The 23,250-nt window shown below is 39.3% G+C and overlaps 1 protein-coding gene across 1 annotated transcript; it reads left to right on the forward strand.

The window, feature by feature from the left end:
- The first annotated feature begins 631 nt into the window (after positions 1-631).
- Positions 632-21,454, forward strand: NUFIP2 (nuclear FMR1 interacting protein 2). Its single transcript, XM_004454354.5, has 4 exons — positions 632-2,920; positions 7,403-9,127; positions 19,350-19,382; positions 20,843-21,454. The coding sequence occupies exons 1-4, from the start codon at positions 2,647-2,649 to the stop codon at positions 20,893-20,895; spliced, it is 2,085 nt and encodes a 694-aa protein (XP_004454411.1). The 5' UTR covers positions 632-2,646; the 3' UTR covers positions 20,896-21,454.
- Positions 21,455-23,250: the final 1,796 nt, after the last annotated feature.

Here is a 23,250-nt window from a genome sequence, read left to right on the forward strand (position 1 = left end):
TGCAGAAAAATATACCTGAAATAAGTAGATCCACTTATTTTCTTTTCATAGAGGTTTGGTATGGCATTAATGTAATGGAATATTTTAAACGCACGACAAATCTCAAATATAGTTTACGTGAAACTATTACAGACAAATCGGGGAAAAAAGTATTCATTTTACTGTTCTGTTTCCATTCTTATTTAAACAAATATTCATGTTTTTACAAGATTATGATCCCAGTGTACCTAGAATTTTATATTCTGCATTTTCTTCTTACATCACATCACAAGCCTTTCTTCATACTACTACATACTGCTAGGGTAACATTCATAGTAGAGCATCTGAGAGCAAGATTTAGTTTCCTACACTCCATAGAATTACGTGTGAAGAAATTAAGGCAGCTGAAGGTGTTAAAAAAGTCAGAAACTCAGGAGTACTTTTGGTTTGCCTGCAACTATAATGTAGAAAATGTAGAAAGAGAAGTTAGAGCAAAAGAATTCTTGCCTTCCAACTAAAACTCTCACAAAAAGAATATAAGGTATATTAACATAATCCTAAATTACATGTGCACTTTTATTTCTCTTAAATGGATAGGAAAGTGATGGAAAACTATTTAGTGTGAAATACATGTCACCATAAGGTGTTTTTTTTAATGATTTATTTTTATTTATTTCTTTCCCCTTCCCCCCTCCATTGTCTGCTCTCTGTGTCCATTTGCTGTATGTTCTTCTGTGTCCTCTTGTATTATCAGGTGGCACTGGGAAACTGCGTCTCTTTTTTGTTGCGTCATCTTGCTGTGTCAGCTCTCCGTGTGCCTGGTGCCACTCCAGGGCAGGCTGCGCTTTTTTCACGCAGGCGGCTCCCTTGGCGGGGCGCACTCCTTGTGCATGTGACTCCTCTATGCTGGGACGCCTCTGCATGGCACAGCACTCCTTGTGCGCAGCAGCCCTGCACATGGGCTAGCTCACCACACGGGTCAGGAGGCCCTGGGGATTGAACCCAGGACCCTCCATATGGTAGGTGGACATTCTATCAGTTGAACCATGTCCACTTCCCCATAAGGTACTATTATTGGAACTTTAGCCCTAAAAGTTAGGTAAATGTCTTTCCTACCTTTACCACTCTCCCTCCCCCCTAAAGGGTCTTTGTATAAAATTTAGCAAGGCACTGTATATCTTTCTAAATAGAACAAGTTTTTGTGTGATTTATATCTTTTTTAAAAAAGCTAATAATAAAATAAAATAAAATAAAAAATAAATACAACAAGTCAAAATCTGTCATGGTTTTCTGGATTCAGTAGCATTTGGTGTTGGAAACAGGCTTTTACCTTTCATGTTGACATTCATTAATTTCAGAACACAAACTTTTTGCTTTTAAGCTTCTTTGATCATTTAATGTAGTCCTGCTGTATAAATACAGGAAGGAATTTAAACAACATTTAAAAATTGTAAAATGTAACACACATTGAGAAAAATGCATTATACATACATATTTTATATACAGTTTAACAAATAATTATAAAGTAAATATAAGTGTAATCACCATCTAGGTCAAGAAATAAAATATTATCTGATAGCCCTATGTCTTTCCCCATCACAACCCTCTTCTTTCTTCCTGAGTAACCGCTATCCTTACCTTAACAATTTGCTTTAAAAAATAAGACTGTGATATGATAATGCAGCATAATTAAATTACCCTACAAAGAAAAAAAAACACCCATAATTCTACCAGACTTATGTTGTATTTCCTTTATCTCTTTAAACCCGAATATGCAAAGAAAATGAACAACTAAACTTTTAAAGTGCTCTTTCCCTTTCTTTTGCTCTTCAAATTGTTCACATTCTGGATTCTATCTTGGTCCTACAGTTGACCTCACCTGCACAGTTTAATAATAAAAAAAAATCTTCAGGGTAGATTTTCATTCCTCTTGCTCTCCTTTGCTTCCGAATACAAAGAAACAATGATTTAAACCCTTTGTGCCCTTTTAGAAAATTACACAGATACCCCATTGTGGAACACTATAATCCCTTCGTGGAGAGGAAGAGATTAGCATATGAATACAAAGCAAAATGAATCCAGAATACGAAATGATCTACTGAATTGTGAAGCTCTTGTATTCTTAAAAATGTATTTATTTCCTCTTTTTATATTGCCCCTTTAGGGTTAAGGGAATTGAGCTTCCCCTCTGGTTATCCGGAAAAGGATTAAAAGAAATAAAAGCCAACAGATTCTAGGGGTACAAAACCCAACAGATGGCTCCCAGCGCCAGTGGAATCTGCTACACTCGACCTGAGCTTGCTTGCCGGCGAAAAGTGTAGAAAGTGCTGTTCGCACACTGCGCGGTGAAAGAGAAAAAGCGACAGAAGAGAGAGCCATAGTGCTGACGTTGAAGGCCCGGCCCTGTGAGGTTGCATAGGGTAAGTGGCGTTGGCCAGAAGGCAGTGGCGAAGAGGAAGGAAAGAGGATTTGGGCTAGTGGGCGGGGCCTGCGACGCAACTTGGCTTCTGATTGCTGGAGCGCGCCTGCCAATCTCGCAGAATCGCTCGGTTAACCAGTGCGCTGGCGAGACGCGCTCAGATATACTGAGTGAGCCCCGAGAAGCAGTCTCAGATCCTGACGGTGCAGCAGCCCGCAGTCTCAGCTAGGGAGTCCCAGCCGCTTTCAATGGAGGAGAAGCCCGGCCAGCCACAGCCTCAACACCATCACAGCCACCACCATCCACACCATCATCCGCAGCAGCAGCAGCAGCAGCCGCCGCACCACCACCACCATTACTATTTCTACAACCACAGCCACCACCACCACCACCATCACCAGCAGCCTCACCAATACCTGCAGCATGGAGCCGAGGGCAGCCCCAAGGCCCAGCCAAAGCCGCTGAAACATGAGCAGAAACACGCCCTCCAGCAGCACCAGGAAACGCCGAAGAAGAAAACAGGTCTGGGAGGGAGGACGGGTGGGGGAAGGGGATGGGGTGAGGGGCAGGGGACATGGGGGTGGGGCTGGATCCGAAAAGCGTGGATGTTGTCGGGGTGTGGATGTGTGTCTGTGTCGTCCGGGTCTGGGGATGCCCCCTTTCATTGTCCCAGACCTTCCCAGGGGCTCGGCCTGGGCAGCGGGGTTTGCAGCGCCCTCTCCTTCCTCTCTCCACGGGAGAGGCCCAGCCAGGCCAGTGTGACCTTCCCGGCCCCCGAGGGAAGTGAAGGGAGAACCGGAGGGTCGTCGACCTTAAAGGCCAGCTTTATTCCTTTTCCGTTCTCCTTCCTGTAGCCCAGAAGAGGCCTTAATTTGGAGCCTTGCGATGGGGGTGGTCTCCCACTCCCTAAAAAAAATCCTTTGGGGTGTAACTCAGGAAGGCCTAGCGAATCCCGACTCGGGTGAGTGACGCCAGACCCTTTTGCAGGCGGCGAAAAGAGGGTAGGTGGGCAGAGCTGAAGTAGTGTCCTTCCTCACCAGCCACCCCAAACCCACCTGTGGCCTTGGGGTTCCCCATCTCGGGGTCGGCAGGGACCCCTTGTCTCTTGGGTCATTTCTACTCCTAAACACCCCTATTGGGCCCTAGAGCCTGCGGCCTCTGCCTGAGGCGCCTCCCGAGGCCGGCGCCCCGGGCCCGCTCCCCCCGGAGCCGGCGCGGCTGGAATGTTCTCTCCTCGCGGGGCCGCTTCCTGTCCGCCATGTTGGAAGCCGATTCCTGTCACCGACTCCGGCCCACTGAGGAGCGAGGGGGGAAGGGTGTCGAGGGGTGCCCAGCACAGTGGAACCGGGTGGCCGGGGATCTCTGCTGGTCGTCGCCTATTCTCCCCGCGCTGCGGGGACGCCCCCCGCCCGCGACCTCCCCTCCCCCCTTTGCCGGCCCGGGTTGTGTAACCCGGTGGCGGCCTCGCGGCCCCGGGCGGGTCCCTGGGGTGAGGGGCGGGGGCGGTTGGGGTGGGGGAGGGACGCGGCCACGAGGGGAGCGGCCTTTGCAGGGCCCCGCGCGCCGGCGACCGCGTTTCCCGCTCCCGGGTGCGGCGGGAGGCGCGGGCGGGCGGTCAGGGCGGGGAGCCGGCCTCCGAGCCGAGCCAAGAGGGGAAGGCGGCCGGGGCGGCGGCCGCGGCTGTTCCCGGGGCTGGAGGGCTGGCGTGGGAGGGGGGATATATTTTGGCTAGAGGCGGTGCCTGAAGGCCGGGTGGGGTACCCAGCGGGAACCCAGCTCCCAGGTCACGAGTTTCTCTGCCACAGGAACCTCATCTACTGCCAGGTTCGCTCACGACTCCGCCTCTGAGGCTTTCACTTGGGTCCTTTCTAGCAGCTCGTTTTTTACACACAAAAAAAGCTTTTCTTTTTCCGCGCTCCCTTCCGGTTCCCAGTACAACCTTACGGACTTGGATATTGTCTTTGAGGAGAGAGATTAAAAAATGTTATTTGGATGGGGGAGGGCGAGTTACTTTGACCCCTCTCTCTTGTCCTTAAGTATGAACCTATGTGGCTATCCATGAGGTTGGATAACTACATCTTGCTTCAGATGAAACTTTTCCCTATGTTTTAAAGAATGGTGTTTTTCAAAGCATTTTAAGATTGGTATTGATCCCAAACATCATTTTTCCTTTTTTTATTTATGTTAAATCGCTTTAGAAGAGACTTGAAGAAATTAGCTTAAAAGTCTACAGACTCGCAGATTAAAAAAAAAATAAGGGTTTATAAATAGAAGAGAACGGTAGGAAGTGACTTTTATACTCAGAATGTCAAGTTTGATATAAGCAGTAACCAAGAGCTGCAGAAAAACTGCTTTTCTATTGCAGCCTTAAATAACTAGAAAACTGAAATTGGAATGTCATATTTTCCAGTTTGAGGAGTGGTGAGGACTGATAGGCAATAGAAATGAACATATAAATATGTTAGGAATATTTCATCCTAAGGATTTGAAAGAGTTTGAAACTTTAAGAACTATATAACACTAGATCTTTTTCAATTTTAAAATGAGAAACTGCTTTATTAAGGTTGCTTGGAATGTGTTGTCAGACAGTCTTATTGGTTAGTTATCATACTCCTTGCCAGGACTTCATCCTACATACAGAAGCATCCCCAAAATATTATGCTTTATCCTGGAAGGGAATAAAGAGGGGAAACTGAGCTTAACAATTCTGAGAGAATGTAAACTATTTGGAATGATCAATTTTTTGTGTGTAGCCTTTTCACAGTGCTGTTGCCAAGACAGTCGTAATGCTCATTTATTAAAACAACAACTGACTTGGGAGAAAAGTAAATCTCTGTAATATGTTGAAGTGGGCTTTTGTGACCCATTACCCACAAAACTGTAGGGGAGCAATTTTTCTTTATCCAGAAGAGGGCGCAAGAGAGAGCCAAATGTGTTGAGTAATTTCAGTTTCTAATCCAAAAGCTAGATTTATCAGGACTCAAGTTTTGCTGAGTGCATTTGAAGTGAACATAGAAGCTTCACTATGGCAGCCCTGCCTTTAATATCTTTCACTTAAGTGATAGTGCTTACATTTTCCTTAAATACCTAAATTCACTCTTGGTTTGTAATTTTCATTTTTAAAAACAAAGTTCTTCTCTGACAGACTTTTACATACAAAGGTGATGGCCATGGAGGAAATTTTTGTATAGTTAAATGGTAAATGTTATTTGTCATATTAAAACTTGGGGGTGGGAGTATAGTGGTTTCTGAGCTGTTTTCGCTGCTTGATGATTTCTGAAATCTGATTAATCTTAGAAAAAGTTATTCTGTTTCACCTAGGTCTGACTTAATTTGGATGTTGGATGTCTTTGGTATAGAAATCCATACGCAGTAATCTTGTCTTTTCTGTTTCATACGATAGAATTTTTTTCCACTAAGAGTTTAGCTCTGTTGGTTTTCATAACTTTTTCAATAGCAGTAAAAAAATACAATGTTTTCCTACAGAAGTTAAGAATTCTTACAAAATATATTCTCATGGTACAAGTTTTGTGCCATTCTGCCCTAGGAATGATTAGGCCTTAAGTATATTTTCTTGAATGTATTATATAAAAGTGAATCCAATAGAAAAAAATGCCTTTATTTGCTCATATTTAGTGCTCATTTTTTCTGATGTAGAATGAGTGACTTAAAATTGTAGTAAACCATGTTCCCAGATTCACGTCGTTTCTTTAACAGTGCTTCTCAAACTATTTTATCTCAGTGTCCCTTACACTTAAAATGGAGGACCTCTGAAGAGCTTTCATGTGGGTTATATCTATTGATACTGGAAATTAAAACTCAGAAAATAGCAAAAGAATACACAAGCTCACATACGCATACCTGTTAGCCCTTACAGGCTTAAAGGTGAAGAAAGTGAAGGCATATAACAGTATTCCTGTTGGACTCCTCCAGAAAAATGCTTAATGAACTATCCTTCTGTTGTATGTCTATTTTTAATCACTTGACCTCAAAATATGCTCATGAATATTTTCTAGAAAAGTAGATAACTAATATTGTATTACTAGTAATTAAATGGGAAAAGATGTCCCAGTTTGGTCCTGAAATATCATTGCTCTGAAAACTCTAAGCCACCTATAGTAATAAAACTTTTTTTTTATGGTATTCAATTAAACCTGAATATCATAACATGTTTAAAAACTAAGATATCCTTCACTGAAGTATTTGTAGTAAATATTTTCTTGCTGCATCATTTGGGTACGCAGTATGTTACACATAGTGGTATGAAAGCATACTCCAGGTAGATCTGGAGTTCAGATTTCCATTTCTACCACATTGTGACTTTAGCAAGTTCCTTAATTTCTCTAGAGTTTGTTTACCCAAATAAAAAATGAATATACCTTGTACGAGTTAGAAACATATTGTTATAAAAATGTTTTGATCTGGGAAATGTTGAAATGAAGTTAAATTTAGAAAAAGGCCACAACTGTTAGATTTTCCTTAAATTTAACTTATTGTAAATTGAATGGTAGAATGCAATGGAAACTGCTTATGGTGTCCACTAGCCATTTGTGACTTCATAGAAATGAAGTCTGAAATTTCCCTTTAATACTTATAATTACTGTATCAGTATAATTTGATTTTATGAAGAGCATAGCTCTGCTCTTAAATGTAAAAGAAACTTTATAGCAGCCTCCTAAGAAAATAGGTGTGTTGTTTCTGTTAGGTGAGAAGTATTATGGCAAATGACTTAAGAGGTCATGTTCTCTCTGATCTCAGACTTTGTTTTGGATCTTGGCTTAGTTCTGTCCCTTTGCTTGACAGTATGAATTTGGGAAAATTATGTAACATCTGGGTAGACTCCTGTTTCCTAATTTATAAAATGTGGTTGACTGGTATCTTCTCAGTTGTGAGTAACGTAAAGCTCATCGTATTGTGTCTAGCACATAGTAAATAGTCTTTAAATGTTTGTACTATTGTAATTAATTTACATGTTGTAATTTTAAAAAACTTTTGTTTTCCTAGGCTATGGTGAACTAAATGGTAATGCTGGAGAAAGAGAAATATCTTTAAAGAACCTGGGTTCTGATGAAGCCAGCAACCCTATTTCCAGGGTCCTCAATGGCAACCAGCAACTTGTAGACACTAATCTGAAGCAGACTGTGAAGGCCAGCACCTTTGGGAAAGGAGGAATTAAAACCAAGAATTTCATTCAGAAAAACAGTATGGACAAAAAGAATGGGAAGTCTTATGAAAATAAATCTGGAGAGAACCAATCTGTAGACAAGACCGATGCTGTAGCAATTCCAAATGGTGTTGTGACAAATAATTCTGGCTATATCACTAATGGTTATATGGGCAAAGGGGCAGATAATGATGGTAGCGGATCTGAGAGTGGATATACCACTCCTAAAAAACGGAAAGCTAGGCGCAATAGTGCCAAGGGTTGCGAAAACCTTAATTTAGTGCAGGACAAAATAATGCAACAAGAGACCAGTGTCCCATCCTTAAAACAGGGACTTGAAACTTTCAAACCTGACTATAGTGAACAAAAGGGAAATCGAGCAGATGGTTCTAAGCCCATTTGGAAGTATGACACTGGGCTTGGAGGAACAAGCCGAGGAAAATCCACTGTAGGTGATGTGCTGCGGAAGAGCTCCGATGTTAAACCTGGTGTGAGCAGCAAAAAGTTTGATGATCGACCCAAAGGAAAGCATGCTTCAGCTGTTGCCTCCAAGGAGGACTCGTGGACCCTATTTAAACCACCCCCAGTTTTTCCAGTGGACAATAGCAGTGCTAAAATAGTTCCTAAAATAAGTTATGCAAGCAAAGTTAAGGAAAACCTCAACAAAACTGTACAGAATTCTTCTGTGTCTCCATCTTCATCTTCATCCTCTTCGTCATCTACTGGGGAAACTCAGACCCAGTCTTCAAGTCGGTTATCCCAGGTCCCTATGTCTGCGCTGAAATCTGTTACTTCTGCCAGTTTTTCTAATGGACCTGTTCTAGCAGGAACTGATGCCAGTGGGTATTCTCCAGGGGGTCAGCCACTTCTAACTACTGCTGCTAATACTCTAACACCGATCTCTTCCGGGACTGATTCAGTTCTCCAGGACATGAGTTTAACTTCAGCAGCTGTTGAACAAATTAAGTCTAGCCTTTTTATCTACCCTTCAAATATGCAAGCTGTGCTGTTGAGCACAACACAAGTGGATCTGCCCTCTCAGACAGATCAACAAAACTTGGGGGATATCTTCCAGAATCAGTGGGGCTTATCATTTATAAATGAGCCCAGTGCTGGCCCTGAGACTGTTACTGGGAAGTCATCAGATCATAAAGTAATGGAGGTGACATTTCAAGGGGAATATCCTGCCACTTTGGTTTCACAGGGTGCTGAAATAATCCCCTCAGGAACTGAGCATCCTGTGTTTCCCAAGGCTTATGAGCTGGAAAAACGGACTAGTCCTCAAGTTCTGGGTAACATTCTAAAACCTGGGACTACTAGTGAGAGTGGAGCCTTATCCTTGGAACCCAGTCATATAGGTGACCTGCAAAAAGCAGACACCAGTAGTCAAGGTGCTTTAGTGTTTCTCTCAAAGGACTACGAGATAGAAAATCAAAATCCTCTGGCCTCTCCTACGAACACTTTGTTAGGCTCCGCCAAAGAACAGAGATACCAGAGAGGCCTAGAAAGGAATGATAGCTGGGGTTCTTTTGACCTGAGGGCTGCTATTGTATATCACACTAAAGGTAACTCAATTTGTTTCCTATGCAAAGACTCTTACTGATCAATTTTAAGATATTTGTATAAGCTGTATTAAGGACAAATTATCAAATGCTTAATTCAAACTCTTTGGAAATGCTCTGGTTAAAATTTAGAAGGAATTGTCACGTTTCCAACCTTAAAAGCATTTCTTTTTATGTAGATGGGTATAATTCACCTCTTGTCTGGCTCAGAATAGGGAGAACTTGCCTGAAAAGGGGTGACTTACTACATTTTCTCTTGGACAGTTTGTTTTTTAAAAAAGCTTGAACATATGTTCTTTGTTTTTCATATCATAGACTTGGAGTCTTAGAAAGCTTGTTTATTAGTAATTGCTTGAAATGAGTAGGAGCAGTCTTTTGAGGAGTCCAAAGATATGGGGGTATTAAATTTTTATTCCTTATAAGATGGGATAATGGGTGTTGAATATTAACTAGAAAATAATTTAGACAAACTACATTGGCAGCACCATTAGCATTGCAGAAACCAGGCTTTTGCGAGTCTAGTTTCACAGATCCAGAGCCAGTGTTAAAAGGGAACTAGATAGTTTTCAATGCAAATGACTTTCTAAGAATATTGTTTGTCTTAAAGAAAAATTTGATATATAGCCTAACTGTAATTTAAATTCTTAGCAAATGTTTACAACTGCTCTTTTTAGAGGAGTGGTTTTTCGGTCTTCATACTAGTTCTACCTTCATTCCCATTACACCCTCTTCTTTTCCCCTCTCCCCCTGAAATCCATGCTTCATGCATATGCACAACTAATACATGCTACAAATTCCCATTTTTAATAGTTGCTTGTTTAGACAAAGGCTTGCAAGTGCAGGGGAGGTAAAGCATATCAGATTGTGGACTAAGGAAATTACAGTGCTCTCTTTGGAAGAATCACTGCCTCAGAGATAAAATAACAACTATTAATGTGATTTTTTTAAAGCATATTATCTGATCTACATACCTTTCCATATCTGCAACCTTGAAGATGTTTAATAAAATAAATTGATTCCTTTTTACATGCTTTTTCCTTTAAAAAACGGGGATATGTAATAGAATTGCCTTATGGGATTTTACGAATTGGAATCCTGACAGATAACAAGAGCGTTCTTCACTTTTCTTCAGCTCTTAGGAAATGAGAATGATTAACCAGGTAGCTGGATGCATTTAGGAAAGTTAGGACAGAAAAATGTTTAGATTTTAAAGATATGTGGCCATATGTATTTATATATAATGTAAAATTCTGCCAGAGAGGAACTTGGGGTGTTTGGTGCTATTTTCTGTGCTGTCTGCTCTCCAGAGACCATTACTTTGGGATTGTTTACCAAAGTATCTTGTACTGGTGGTCATTTTATGAGCCTGAGATTTTCTGGTTGTGATATGTCTTACCCTACCCCCTCCAAAGAAAATTTTAGGATAGTTTTCATTAGGTGGCTGGTCAATAGCTTATGTATTGAATGGGCTTTTTTATTTTATTTTTTTTTATTACAGAAATGGTTTATTTTTAACATGGATAGGTGGTTTTTATTACACTGAATTGGAGGGCCTTTTAAATGGTGGAAGTATTAACTCTTGTTTATTTCTAGATATTACTTATTTTTCCTCGGTCTTGGTGGTCTAACTAAATGGGAAATAATCGGTATTTAGATGAACTAAGTGGATGTGGATGCAGTTATGTTTATTTTTATTGGTGTTACAAGAGAATTGCTTTAGTTTATTGTGCATCAGCTTGAGTTTTGTGGTTTATATTAATTACTGAGATATAAATTAGTTTTTTTTGTTTTGTTTTGGTTTTTTTGCCTAGAACAGTAGATAATATATAGTTAATTAGGTCTCAGTGAAATTCAATCCAGTGGCAGGTTCTTTGAATTTTTGCCAAATGAAGATTGGTCCATTAGGTCACTAATTTGTCTCTTTGGATTTTGTTTGAAACAGCTCTTGTGAAGGGTTTTTCATAAATGGAAGTTTTTTTTTAAACTTTCTTAGAATATTAAAATGATCAGTTGGGTTTTTAGAATATTCTTTAAGAGCACCTATATTTCTGCTTTCCTTTTGTGTAGTCTTTTCTTTATATATTTAATAGTGATCTCTTACTACATGAACTGAAGAATGGAAGTTGTTCTATGCAAGCCTCCTAACTTAAATAAGCTCTTCAACCACGATTGGAAATACTAGGTAGGAGGATGAATTAGGTCACCATAATAGGAATGGTGCGTCTTTAGATTAAACATTACTTAATGACCTTGGCAGTACTACATATAAAAAATCAGAATGATCATGGCAGTTGAATACATGGATATGAAATGAAGATAAATAAGGCAATAAAAAGGGATTGATGTGATTTCTAGTTCTTGGGATTTTTCTTTTAGCCTTTTTTTTTCTTTTAAATGAATTTTTTATTATGGTAACACACAACCTAACATTTCCATTTTAACGACTTTTAATATACAATTCAGTGGTATTAATTAACATTCACAATGTTTTACTACCGTCACCCCAAACAGAAACTAAACTCATTAAGCCATAACTTTCCATGCCCTGTCTCTGCCCCCAGAACCCTGTAATACTCTCTGTTTAGGAAATAGGATTGTTAATCTTTGTGTTATCTTGGGGAAGGGATTTGTACCATTACACAACAACATTACTTGTACACATCTATGTACACCTGTATATGTACATATAAAATATTTGACTTGAGTATCATAGGCAAAGTGCTTTACTAAGTTCTGGGAATGTTTTACAGGGTCAGTTTTCAGAAACTTAACAAGTAGAGGAGAAACAGTACACAAGTATAAGGCATGATGTTAAATGGCTTAAAAAGGATATAAGGGGGAGCAGACGTAGCTAAAGTGGTTGGGCGCTTGTTTCCCATTTACCAAGGTACCGATTCCCAATATCTCAAAAACAAAACAAATGGAAAAAAAAAAACCAACCTCCTTGGGGAGCTGATGTTGCTCAGTGGTTGAGTACCTGCTTCCCATGTACTATGCCCTGGGTTCAATCCCCATCACCTCCTAAAAGAAAAAGTCATTAAAAAAAAAAAAAGGACATAAGTAAAAGATGTTAGGGAAAGACTGTCTAATGGAGTGAAGGGAGAAAGAGTAAATGCAGAGTATATTTTCATGGAAGTAGCAGCATAAACTGGATTTTGAATGGATCAAGATTTTTGATAAATGAAAATGCAGAGGAGAAGGAGGAAAGAATAGTAAAATTGGAGAATCGTGAATAAATGTAAATGTAGGAAGGAATCCAGTTTGGATGTGATGATGGGAGGAGTATAAAAGTGAGAGAAGGAAGATAAGTTTGCTGCCAGATCATGGAGGCTTTTAATTTTGGTCTGAAGACAGAAGGAGCCACTAAATACCAGGGAGATAGGCTTGTGGAGTGGAAGTAACTTTAACTGGCCAAAGATGTGGGTTTTTATGCTGCAGTTCTTGATTATTGTATACTTAGGCAAAAAACATTTTGTCATTTTTATGCCTGCATTTCCTAATTTTATAAAATAGGGATAATAACCTTTGTTTTGTCTTATAACATTGTATTCAAATGCTTATTTAACAACTGAGTTGATATTAAGCAGTTGACATGTATAGCTGTTTCGGGGAGATAAATGTCACACCAATTTGTAGGATGTATTGGAAACCAATTTTTTGGCGACAACTCATGGAATAGTCCAGAAATTTGTATTTACAACCCTATGCTTATTCAGAAACATTCATTCAAAAGAATAAATATAGGTTTTTTGTTTTTTGTTTTTTTAGATTGGGAAAGGGCATGAGGGAAGTGATATGAAATGCTGTAGGCAGTATACAGGATTTGGGAAATAGGCTATGAGGAGGAAAGTTATGGTTAGTTAAGCCATTAAAAAACTGCCTGAGGCTAGATATAGTTTGCATATGTGTTCATAGGATCTGAATATTAAAATGTTCTCCTTTTAGTAATATGAAAATAATTCAGATTAAGAAGTAATCTGTAATGTAAAAATAAGTAATTTCATAATTTACTCTTATTTTGTTGCATTTGCTTCTTGATTGCCTGTGATGTCACAGCTGTCTTTTTAATCTTATTAACATGTGGCTGCAAGTTTCGGCCCTGGTTGAATTTCCTAGATTTGGAAAGGATGTTTCCCCCCCCCTTCTCTGAAACATGCGAATGGATGCACAAAATAATTCTCTGCTTTGTGATGGTATTAGTCTGAAAGATGACCTATATAGAATTTAGAAACCAAAACTTAACCCCTAGATTTTACTAGCTTTAAGTTTTGAGGGTGAGGGAAATGAAACCTGCTGTAAAAGCAGACGCTGGCTATTATATGGTGGTAGCAGTTTCATTCCAAATAACTTGAATTTTATATTTTGCCTTTAAAGGGAACTGAGTTAGAATAAGATTAGAAGTAGAAAGGACAGAATGGGAAACCTCGAGTTGTGAGTTTCCATTACGGAAACAATTGTGTTTTTAGAGATAGTCCATCCATAAAATTGTATTTATTCTGGTTTTGTGTAGTTCCAAATAAATTGTGACATACAGGAGTAAAATTGATGGGCCTAAGAGTTCGTTAAGCATTTATGAGAAAAGGTGGTAGCTTCTAACTATCTTAGTCAGATTTACTTGAAAATGTGCAGTATTTTTCTCTTCAGTTATAATCAAACTGAAAAATTTCCAAAAGGCTTTTTTGAAGAGAAAATAGGCAGATACTGGTTGAGAAAGAGGAAATGAATAGCAAAACACAGTGTTGGGATAGCCACTAATTACATCGAAAGATGGGTAAATTTGAATTAGGAGGGGAAAAACAGAAATTAAGTTTAGTGTTATCACTCCTGTCTCTATCCCTGCTGAATTTTACAGAATGACTAAAATGATCTGAAATAGCTTACTAAGGATTGGAAGGCATGGTTAGTGGTAAATTGATTTGAAAATTCTCAATTATTGGAGTCAGGCTTATATTTGATTTATTTTAGGGAGAGTCATTATGTGTTGAGGTCTTAATTTAGATGTTGATTTTCTTTTTCCCCTTGATATCCTATTAAACCACAACCAAACAAGTAAGTTCTGGTTGACTTTAGCCCTCTTAGTTTCAGTTTTTCTTTGAGGAATTTTAGAAATAAGTGCTGACTCTTTGGATGAACCACATGAAATTGACCATTTTCGTAGGTCAGAAGAAGTTGAATATCGACAATTTTTCAAATGAGTCTACCTAATATTACTTTATGGCTGGTTTATGAACAGTATTCCATTCAAATCAGTATATTGCACCAAGCACTGTTAAGTAATAGTGACGAGTGGATGAAAAGAGGGTTCATTTTATACAGTCTAAAAGAGAAACATATATGAAAATAAATATATTACTAGTATGATTGTTGTGCAAAAAGCAATTGGAACCGAGAGAAGCCCCTGAGGTGGGGGGAGAGGGGGGAGGTAGTAAATAAAGATTCCAAAGAGAAGTGGAAGTGGGCCTTATTGAACAGAGAGTTAAGAATATTTTCTTGGTGGAGGTAATGGCATATTACCACTTGTGTATTGCCAGTAATAGTTTGTTTCAAGGTGAGTGGCATGTGTTAAAGAACTTTTAATTTAGTCATCTAACTTCTTGATGTACCAGATCTGATCTCAGAGCTAATAGACAGTGAGAATCCACTGAGGTGTATTGAGCACTGTAGTCACATTCAGATTTATATTTTGAAAGGCAGAGAATTGTAGGTGTTGAAGGCAGTAAGGCTTACCTAATGGCAAAAGAGGTTATTTAAAAGACAGCTGCAGAAATGTTCTTTTTTTTTTTTAATTTATTTCTCTCCCCTTCCCCCTGCCCCATTGTCTCCTCTCTTTGTCCATTTGCTGTGTGTTCTTCTGTGTCCACTTGCATTCTTGTCAGGTGGCACCAGGAATCTTGTGTCTCTTTTTTGTTGTATCATCTTGTTGTGTCAGCTCTCATGTGTGTGTGGCGCCTCTCCTGAGCGGGCTGCGTTTTTCACGTTGCGCGATTCTTCTTGCAAGGCGCACTCTTTGAGCATGGGGCACCCCTACACGGGGGGCACCCCTGCATGGCATGGCACTCCTTGCATGGGGCAGCACTGCATGTGGGCCAGCTCACCACATGGGCCAGGAGGCCCTGAGTATCAAACCTTGGACCTCCTATATGGTAGGTATATGCTGTCAGTTGAGCCACGTCAGCTTCCCCAGAAATGTTCTTAAGCTCTGGCTCTTAAGTAGCATTTTTCCTCTAAATCTTCGCCTCTCACCTGACAGCCTTAATAATTACTTGTGGCCTCTAAAGCTGGGGTCAGCAAACATTCTCTGTAAAGGGTCATAAAATAAATATTAGACATTGAGAGTCATAGAGTCTCTTCCAAATACTGTACAGTTATAACTTGAAAGCATCTATAGGTTAACTGTGGGTATGGTTGTTTTCTAGTGAAACTTAGAATAACAGGTGGCAGGGAGAAGCCTAGTTTGCTGATCCCTGCAACAGTATACCTTGTTTTTTAATACTGCCAAACATTCTTTCCATATTTTCTCTTCTACCTAGAACCCGCCCTCCAAACAAACTGCCTTCTAGACTCTAACCTCAAGAGGGCTGAGATCTTTAGCTTTGCATCTGTATCCTTAGCTCCTTAATGGTATGTTTTTTTTCCCTTTTCTTCCTTTCATTTTTTTAGGAGGTACTGGGGATTGAACCTGGAACCTCATATATGGGAAGCAGATGCTCAACCTTGAGCTACACCCACTCCCCAACAGTACATTTTAAACTACTTGAAATTAAGGTAATTGGACACAGAGTACAGAAAGCATTGTGATAGGGAGCTATATAGAGAAGGTGTTTGCTTAGAAAATTGAATGTTAAATTTTCTTTGTTAAATATCATAACTGTGAATGTTCTAACATTTCACATTTTGTTACAGACATTTAACAAAATGGCCTACTTTGATATATCTTCTTAAGGGCAGAAACTTTTACTTAATTACCAGGTTTAGTCCTGTGGGCATTTCACAATAACTATTTATATAATTGGCTCCTGCAATTCTTGTTACTTTTTACAAATAGCTGGCAAGTTAAAGATGAGGGAGTGGGAGTTCGGCAGTGGAGTAGACCAAAACCACAGTATTTAAAGGACTGGTTACTGTTTTGTTGTTTTTTTAAGATTTATTTATTTCTCTCCCCTCCCTCCATTGTCTCCTCTCTGTCTGCTTGTATTCTCATTAGGCAGCTCCGGGAACTGATCCTGGGACCTTCCAGAGTGGGAGAGAAGCAATCATTCTCTTGTGCCATTTCAGCTCCCTGTTCTGCTACATCTTCATATTGTTTCTCTGTCTCTCTTGTTGCGTCATCTTGCTGCACCAGCTCTCCACATTGGCTGGCAAGGCAGCACTGCTTGAGTGGGGCAGCACTCTATGTAGAGCAGCTTGTCACATGGGCCAGCATGCCTTCACCAGGAGGTCCTGGGCATCGAACCCTGGACCTCCTGTATGGTAGACGGGAGCCCAATTGCTTAAGCCACATCTGTTTCCCAGTTACTGTATTTTTTTTTTCGGTTACTGAATTTTAATAGTGTAGAGTTGAAACTTCTGTAGAATTCTTTATATCTATAGCCTTCTTTACACTGTCCAAAAAAAATTTTTTTTTTAAGATTTATTTATTTATTTAATTCTCCCCCCTCACCCAGTTGTCTGTTCTCTGTGTCTATTTGCTGCGTCTTGTTTCTTTGTCCGCTTCTGTTGTCGTCAGTGGCACCGGACATGTGGGCGGCTCCATTCCTGGGCAGGCTGCACTTTCTTTTCCGCTGGGTGGCTCTCCTTACGGATGCACTCCTTGCGCGTGGGGCTCCCCTACACAGGGGACACCCCTGCGTGGCAGGGCACTCCTTGCGCGCATCAGCACTGCGCATGGGCCAGCTCCACACGGGTCAAGGAGGCCCGGGGTTTGAACCGCGGACCTCCCATGTGGTAGACGGACGCCTTAACCACTGGGCCAAGTCCGTTTCCCTGTCCAAAATTTTTTTTAGCTTCTTTTGTGATAGTTTAAAACAAAGTTACATGAAGTAACACATTTCATAGTCAGAAGCTGATTGTGACTCCTGTACCTAAAAGCGGGCAAAATGTAATGTTATTCTTTGACTATATCTATATATCTATGCTCTCTATCAGTAGTATCAGTATCACTTCTTGGTTAGTATTAGTAGAGTTGTTTCAGTGTGGTGTGTAGTCTTACCAAGATTTTAATTCATTTTCTTTTCTTTCTGATATTAACCTTCTTGTTTGAGTTTTGTGGAAAAATGAGTATCAAGCAATCATTGTATAAAAAACTTCAGGAATTTACTTGCTGCATAAAGTGAGCTATTTCTGTGCTTTCACTAAAAGCTGCAGAAAACGTTGGTTGTGTTGGATTAACTTTTTTTCTTTTAATCCCAAGCTCTTGCATTGGACTTTTTTTTTTTTTAAGATTTTTTTTTTTTAATTTTTAAATTTTTATTCCCCCACCCTTGCAGCTTGCCTGCTGTCTGCTCTCTGTGTCCATTTGCAGTGTGTTCTTCTATATCTCTTTATCTGCCTCTGTTGTGTCATCTGCTGCCCCAGCTCTCCGTGGGCATGGGCCATCAGCCTCCGCAGGCATCGGCCAGCTTGCCTTCACAAGGAGACCCTGGGACACGAACCTAGGGCCTCCCATATGGTAGATGGGAGCCCAATAGACTGAGCCACAGCTGCTTCCCTGGATTAACTTTTTATAGTTAAGGCAAGTTCTTATCTTTGAACTTCTTAAAATAGGTTGTTCTGAGATCCATAAATATGTATGTAGGGTAACAGTTCTAATATGCACAGATATATCCTATATTAATGGGCTCATTTTACCTTTCTTTACAACTTTCTTCATGATAAATCATATAAACAATTACAAAGAATCTAGGTAACAATACATCTTTTTGTCCTTTTCAGAATGATAGTTGCGTGGCTTGGGAAGAGCATTTATCCTCAGTGTTACAGTTCATTCCTATTACTAAGTAACTATAACAAGTTTTTGTTTAATCACATAGTATTTCCTTTCAAGGTCCATTTCTTTGGTTCTAAGGACTGTCTTATTCATAAAGATTTCAAATATCCCTTTCTATGAAGCTTTCTTGTATGTTTCCAGGTACTTTTTGCCTTCTCTCTGTATGTCACCATAGCAGATGGGACATGTACAATATCTCTCTTATTTTAGGATACCAAAGTTAGGCACATTATACACATTTCACATTTTGAATGAAATTGACGCAAATGAGGATTTTGTTATTAATAAATGGTGTGAATTGGCATTTTTATGTTATCGGTTAAAATAGGAGTGGCTCTGGTTTGGGGATCAGAACCGCAAAGAGTTAAAATTTTAATATGGCATTTTAAACACCAAGTGTAATCATATTTCTTGAATGCCTCATTGAACAGATTTAGGCATCTTTAAGTCTGGTGGGTTGCCAAGAAATTGTTTTTAAATAACTATTAGCTATTGTGAGAAATACTATTTTTTTTTTTTAAGATTTATTTTTTATTTATTCCCCCGCCCCCCCCCCCCCCAGTTGTCTGCTCTCTGTGTCCATTTGCTGTGTATTTTTCTCTATCTGCTTGTATTCTTTTCAGTGGCACTGGGAAACTGTGTCTCTCTTTTGTTGCATCATCTTGCTACATCAGCTCTGTGTGTGTGTGTGGTGCCACTCCTGGGCAGGCTGCACTTTCTCCTCACTGGGCGGCTTTCCTTACAGGGCGCACTCCTTGCGCATGGGGCTCCCCTACAAGGGGGACAGCCCTGCAAGGCAGGGCACTCCTTGAGCAGAGCAGTACTGTGCGTGGGCCAGCTCACCTCATGGGTCAGGAGGCCCTGGTTTGAGCCCTGGACCTCCCTTGTGGTAGGCGGGTGCTCTATCAGTTGAGCCACATCCACTTCCCCAGAAATACTATTTTATCTATAACTTGCTTCTGCACATCATTGCTATTTGTGAAGACTAAATTGTTTCCTGGAATTTTGATTTCAGATAATAATTGACTTTTTGTTTTCAACACTTCAGGCAATCTGGATGATATTTACAAATTATAGGAAAATAAGAGGGTTTTATCTGAGCATTGTAGAACTGCTATTTTCAACCCTGCTCCAGTCCAGTAACAGTCTAGGTATTTTTAAGCAAAAAGCATGGCTTCAAACTTGGCGCTCCCAAACAGTGTGTGTAAAATAATCCTTTTTGATTTCTTTTCTTTGCAGAAATGGAATCTATTTGGAATTTGCAGAAGCAAGGTAAGAATGTGATTAGTTTACCATCAATGTTAGGAGTACTAATCAATAATCACTGTACCTTACTGCTGGGTGGGAATGACAGACCAAAAGTAGCTTACCAGATAGATTTTGTACTGCATTAATAACTGCAGTTCAAAGGCACTAGCTGCCATACTGGGACTGCTAAGGATGGAGTAGCACTACCAAGTGAAAAGAATATGACAAAAGAAGTCTTCACCAGCTCGATCAAGAACATGAATTTTTTTCCCCTCTGATTATGAAAAATAAAGTATACCATAAATATTTTTAATCTAGGAAACCAACATGATAAGTGGTTTCCACCTATCGGCAGTCTTTGTGTGGTGGAGAAGGGATAGCATGTGTCCTCTTTCCAAGTGTATTAAAATATTGGTAATTGTAGAATACCTGAAGTAAAGTGATAGTTTTGATTTGGAGAATAAAACATTGACTAATTGATTTGGGTTTTCAGAACACTGTAACTGAATTGTGTCATGCTCCCTAACCACTTAGCTAGTATAAATGAATTTCAGGTGACTGTGAAATTCTTAGAATTTCAGAAGTTGAAGTACTTTAGAAATTCCCTTCTATCTTATTTTGCAGATTAGAAAATAGGCTCAGAGAGATTACTGTATAAGCTAGAAAAGTAAATTCCCCTGAAATCCCAACATGGCTCCTTTGTCCACCTTCTTGTTCTTGGGCCAAGTCTATCTCCCCCTCCCCCCCTCCTCTTCCCTATCTTCCTCCCCGGAAGATAACTACCAAGCTGTTTTTTGAGTTGCTTACTGTGTATCTTTTTATTGAAACACAAAAGAGCAATTGAGATTGTTTAAACCAGACCTGCCTGATTTTACTGTAGAATAGCTATAAACTATTACAAATGAGCATTTTCTTCATGGCAGGTTGCTAGGGGGTAACCCAAAAAGGATAACATATTCTAGACTAAACTGTAGATTAATTCTTAGGCTGATGTGAGCTTGAGTTCTTCAATATTACTTTGAAGACTTTATAATTTTCCATTGGTTTGGATATTTTTATTTTTAAAAGTTATATTAAGTAGAGAATAATATGTAATAAAACATTGCCTTTCCAGAGGAGGGGAGCATACAGTTAAGTAGGAATTCAGTCTTTAGGATAACTCTGGATTCTTTGCCCAGATATATTCTGATGGTGTTATGCTTTGAACCCAGGGGATCTATAGGCATTTGCTGTTAAGAATCAAGGCTGATAGTGCTGAGGGAAATTAGGAAGAAGGAATAAATAAATCATAGTTAAGACTGAATGGGTAGGACCGTTCAACTAACTTAACTTGAAATTTTTGCTGCTAGATTTTACTTGAACAATTCCTAGTTAGACATTCACACTGGTTGAAATAAATTTTCATTTCATTTTGCTGAGAACAGCAAAAGGAATTATAACCAAATGTTTCATTTATTTCTTCCTATTATTTTTTAATCTTCCAGATCCCAAAAGGATAATCACTTACAATGAAGCCATGGATAGTCCAGATCAATGAAGGGTAGCAGGATCAGACTGCCTATTCGTGACCTTTCTGCAGCATTAGAGCCACCGTTCATGGGGGACACAAGGCTTTTATGCTCCTAAATCTTCAACGCAGCAGAGGAACCATAAGTAGAATCACAGGATAATATATACAAATATATATATAAATATATATAGTTATTTAAAAAAAATGGCAACTGAAAGTAATTAGACTTCTTAAGGAATCAAAATTTATTTCAAGAGACTACACAAGGTTATTTAATCTCCGGTACTGAATACTTATTTTTTTCCCTTTTGTTAGTTTTTGTTTTAAGAGTGAATGCAAGTGATTAATGAATACAGACTTAACAAGTTGTGGTTCTTAAAAGTTCCTGCTGTCATCAACTTGGGCAACAGATGACCCACAGGGAAGGCAAATCCACTTAAAAGATCACTGTATCTTGTTCTGTGACTAAAGTGATACACTAATCACGGGGAACCCAGAATGATTCAACATTTTCCCCACTCCTCCCTTGATCTTTTGGTTTTACTTTGAACCCTGCGAGAATGCTGGATAAATGCCTTGAAGTTTGCAGGGGTGTATTTCTTTCTTTTTCTTTTTTTTTTTTTTTTTTTTTTTTAAGCGAATATGATTTGCATGTCTTGCCAGGAGTTAAGCAGCCTCTGTGGGGTGTTGGGGAAATACTCTTATTTTTTGTGGGGTGGGGTTGGGGGAGGGCATTGATCTACAATTCTGGAATAGTTGTTGGTACATAGTTCATTTGGCTTCGGGTACACATTGGACTTTTACAACTGAAGAATCCATGAATGTCATTTAAAGAAAAGTTGCAGAACAAGCAATTGGCTTAGGTATTTAATATGAAAAAATACTCCAGTTCCCATATTTTAATATAATTGTATAACTGGGAGCAAAAATATATTCTGCTTTTCAACTGTAGGTGCTCCAGACTTGCTCTTTGTCACTAACACTAAATGTGCTGATTTCCTTGTTTTTCATCAAACATCTAAAGAGAAACTTCTGTACCTTTCTGTAAATTCGCTCCCTTTTAATTTCTCAGAAATATCTAAAAGGGGAAGAAAGAAAAGCCCATGAAAAGTAAAATTTTTCATGTTTTAGCCAAGTATGGAGGTAATAGACCCTGCTATAGAAGGTGTGTTTCATGCAAACTATACTTCTGAACTTAATAGCTTTGGATTATATCTTAATAAATATATTTTATTACTAGAACAAATGGGTTTTTAAAGGAAAATAATGTGAAATTTGGAAACTTTTCTTTTAGGCAGAGAAGAGCATAAGCCCTGTCTTACCACATTTCCATCCTGTTGCACTGCAGCTTGTGTATAGCATGCTAAAATAAAAATTTTGTGTGTGTGCAGAAACTAAGGGTCCACTTTAAGATTGGGTGATACTAGTGGCATAAAAACAAGTTCTCTGGCCTGACGGTAGCATCACATCACACACACAGAAATTAGTATATCCATGTATGTTAAATACAGGTTAAAATAGCAGGGCATTTATATAGAGGTCTAGTCTTCTATTAAAACTAGATTGGAACCCCTGGGGCTATTTTGGGGAGAAAGTAAGTACTTTAGTTCTACGCCTTTGCTTAAGAAACGGTCGGTTTTGAGAGAGAATATTGAGAGATAATAGAGTGGCTGGGTTTTCTTGTTTTGTTGGTTGAGGCTTTTAACTAGTTATACTTGAACGAAGCTGGTTGGTCTCACCATAGAGTAATTAAAATTATCTTTTTAGTCTGGATTTCTTCTGCCCTGCATAGATTTTAAAAGTATAAGCATGGATTGCCAATTCCACTTGATGTAAACAGAACTTTTTATACATAATATATATAATAACTTATTGTATCAGTCCAGGTTCAGAAACTTGTGGTAGGCCAGTTCCAGATAGTTTCATTTCACCTGTAAACTGTATCACTTTTACTGCTATTGTAATTTTCAAATGTATAATATGTTTACAGATGTGCCCTGCGTTTAGTCTGCCTTGTTCTTATTTTGATTTTTGTTCATTCTCCTGCCTGCTTGCCAAAAGCTAGGATGCGTCAGGCCCATGTACAATTGAAAGCAGAGGCATCCTTGAGCTTTAAAGCATTGAACAAACTGGAAAATGCAACATACCACATACTGAAGTGAAAGAAGTCTGTGTTTTTGTGTTTTTTAAATAAAAATTTTCAAAAAGTTTAAAAAAAAAAAAGACATCAGGTTGATTAAAGGAAAAAAAAAAGCTCCAGTTTGTTTTATAGGTTTTAAAGTTCTGCTGTGTGTTCAATTGCCTTGTGTAACCACTTGTCGCCTTAGGGCCAGATTTCTCCCTACATCAACACCCCCCCACCCCCGCTCCCCCCTTTAAAAC

The sequence above is a fragment of the Dasypus novemcinctus genome, chromosome 21, assembly GCF_030445035.2.
Source record: "Dasypus novemcinctus isolate mDasNov1 chromosome 21, mDasNov1.1.hap2, whole genome shotgun sequence".
Lineage (NCBI taxonomy): Eukaryota > Metazoa > Chordata > Mammalia > Cingulata > Dasypodidae > Dasypus > Dasypus novemcinctus.

Bases quoted from the DNA above. Each gene is read 5' to 3' on its own strand.
- NUFIP2 (XM_004454354.5), top strand. From the start codon at position 2,647: ATGGAGGAGAAGCCCGGCCAGCCACAGCCTCAACACCATCACAGCCAC. The intron at 2,921-7,402 runs GTCTGGGAGGGA...TTGTTTTCCTAG, and splicing joins AACGCCGAAGAAGAAAACAG to GCTATGGTGAACTAAATGGT. The intron at 9,128-19,349 runs GTAACTCAATTT...TTTTCTTTGCAG, and splicing joins TATTGTATATCACACTAAAG to AAATGGAATCTATTTGGAAT.